General features: G+C 42.1%; 1 protein-coding gene across 1 annotated transcript; it reads right to left on the bottom strand.

Annotated features, from left to right (window-relative positions):
- Positions 1 to 361: 361 nt before the first annotated feature.
- Positions 362 to 1,028, bottom strand: LOC123117150 (putative ripening-related protein 4). The gene has a single exon (XM_044537973.1). The coding sequence runs from the start codon at positions 992 to 994 to the stop codon at positions 383 to 385; it is 612 nt and encodes a 203-aa protein (XP_044393908.1). The 5' UTR covers positions 995 to 1,028; the 3' UTR covers positions 362 to 382.
- Positions 1,029 to 2,637: the final 1,609 nt, after the last annotated feature.

Raw genomic sequence — 2,637 nt, 5'->3', positions numbered from 1 at the left:
GTGTGTGTGTGTGTGTGTGTGTGCTCAGTCATATATGCAAGGTGTTGTTGAACTACAAATTGATGTATTTGCCAATTTCATTTCATATTGCACCCAAACTGGGCAAATACATAAATCTGGAAAAATATTAAATAGACGTAAATAATACATATAACACCAAAACAAGGTAAATACATAAATAGAGGAAAATATTCTATACATGTGAATGGTAAATATAGCACCGAAACAGGACAAATACAGAAAGTTGAGAAAATATCAAATACAAGCGAGTGGTGGCTTATTTTAATTAGCAGCAACAACACCACCGAGAGAACAACGCACACATCTACGCTTCTGCATGTCTGTGTGTACATTGCTTAATGCAAGGTCTTCATGGCATAGCTCACACATCAGACCATGTGATCTTGAACACTCCAATCGCCTCCTTGAGCCCCAGCGCCTTCCACACGGCTGGTGACGCGTCTACGTCGTTGTATGGGCACGGTGGCTCGAAGTTGTGCTCGGCGTCGCAGCCGTACACCGAGTCGCACTCGTCGACGACCTTGGCCAGGACAGCACGCCCGTTCCCGTTTATGCGGATCATCTTGTTGCACCTGCGCTTGCCGTCCAGGCGCAGCCACCCCGTGGACAGCGCCACCACCAGCTCGGTGTCCTTGTGGAAGCGGTTGTCGCAGAACGATTTGCCGCCGCCGTCTCCACCTCGTGCGAAGCTGTTCAGAGTTAGGATCGCTGGCGTGTCGGCCGACACCGGGGGCGAGCACCTGAATCGCGGGTAGCGGTGACCGTCTTTACAGCAGACCGAGCCGTGATCCCTTTTGCAGTCGCCGGATTTACCATGCAGGAAGCCACTGATGTGGCACCTGCCGCGACTGTGGCTGCTCTCTGTAGTAACATTCGCGCTACTACCCACGGACACGGAGACGCCATGGACACGGAGGTGTGACAAGAACATCAAGAGAGCAAACATAGCTAGTAGCTTCTTCAGGTTAGCCATGTATGTGAGGTACTCACGTTGCTTGCAAATCTGCAATTTGTGCTTGTGTGTTTGTGAGGATATATTGGTCGATCCATGTTCTTTATATAGGGCACAAGCCCCAACGAACAACAACTGCTCATGCAACTGGGTATGCTAATTCAGTCTCGTTTCTTCGGTTTTGTAACCCAGAGATGGTTGATGTTCCGCAACCTTCGGGCTTGTAGCATTTGGGCGTGCAACATATATTTTTAAACAACCGTCTCTTCTTTATTTTAGTGAACGAACTTTTGGCATGGGGCTTCTATTAATAGTCAAGGTGGAGACATGCGTGAACATCCGAGTGAATGACATTCACAGTGAAGTAGTGTAAATAACTAGTTGAGACTATCTGTATCAAGAGTGATGTATGTTTCCTACTTGTATTATATCTATGGGATGGAAGCCGCCAAGATTAAGGTCTAGCTTGGTAATATCAAAATAATATAAAGACATATTGAATTGTTACAAATGTAACTCATTTGTGATTAACCTTGTATATAATTTTTCTTGTAATTTTCTATTTGGTGTTACTCAAAGCGCTTTGTAATTCCAGCAGCTACCTTCCACGCCCTTTTCGATACCAGGTGTTTTTTTGGGAAGCACCAGAAGAATCGGTTTTTGTAAAAACTCAGAAATCTCGGTGTTTTACCGTCGAAAGAATTCAAATGAATATTGAATTCTAATTTATTGGGTATAAATATAAGTATGTAACCTGTAAATCATCAAATCTGATAGAGCATGCCCAGTGGAAAATACCCTTTAGTTCCATGCTGTATACACACCTCATATAGAAAAAATAGTAATAATAAAAACTCACAAAGATTGGAAGTTTTTTTACAATAAACTTGACTCACTTTTGCACTAATTCAGTCTCTTTCTCCGATTTTGTAACCAATGGATGGTTGGTGTTCTGCAACCTTCGGGCTTGTAATATCTGGGTGTGCAAGAAATATTTTTAAGCGGCCGCCTTCTTTGTTCCAGTGAATGGAATTTTGGTAATGAGCATCCATTAATAGTCATTTGTGAACGTCCGAGTGAATGAAACTCACGGGAAAGTAGTGCAACTAATTAACTAGTTTAGACTATCCGTATGAGTGACATATATTTCCTAATATCATATATTATATATGGGATGGAATCCGCCAAGATTAAGGTGTAGCTCGGCAACATCAAAGTAATACACCATCTAATTAAATTATTACAAATGTAACTCACTAGAATTTACCTTTGTATCTAATTCCCTTGCAATTTGTTGTTTTGTGGTACTCAAAGCGCTTCGTAATTTCACTAGGTCCCTCCACATCGTTTAGGATTCTTCTTTTTTTCTCAGTACCGGTGCTCCTTTCCAAGAGGCGTGAAAAGAACCGGTTCTTGGAACATCTCAGAAATCATCGAGTTTTACCACCTGAAGAATTCAAAGTTTTTGTCTATAAATAGTGAAATATATGTCTATGACCTGCATAACATCACATGTGGTAGTGTGTGTGTGTGTGTGTGTGTGTGTGTGTGTGTGTGTGTGTGCTCTGTCGTATATGCAAGGTGTTGTTGAACTAGAAATTGATGTATTTGCCAATTTCATTTCATATTGCACCCAAACTGGGCAAATACATAAATCCAGAAAA

This window comes from Triticum aestivum, chromosome 5B (genome assembly GCF_018294505.1).
Source record: "Triticum aestivum cultivar Chinese Spring chromosome 5B, IWGSC CS RefSeq v2.1, whole genome shotgun sequence".
In the NCBI taxonomy this organism is placed as follows: Eukaryota; Viridiplantae; Streptophyta; class Magnoliopsida; order Poales; family Poaceae; genus Triticum; species Triticum aestivum.
Note: the sequence above shows the minus strand (reverse complement) of the source record. Positions and strands in the feature narration are given on the sequence as shown.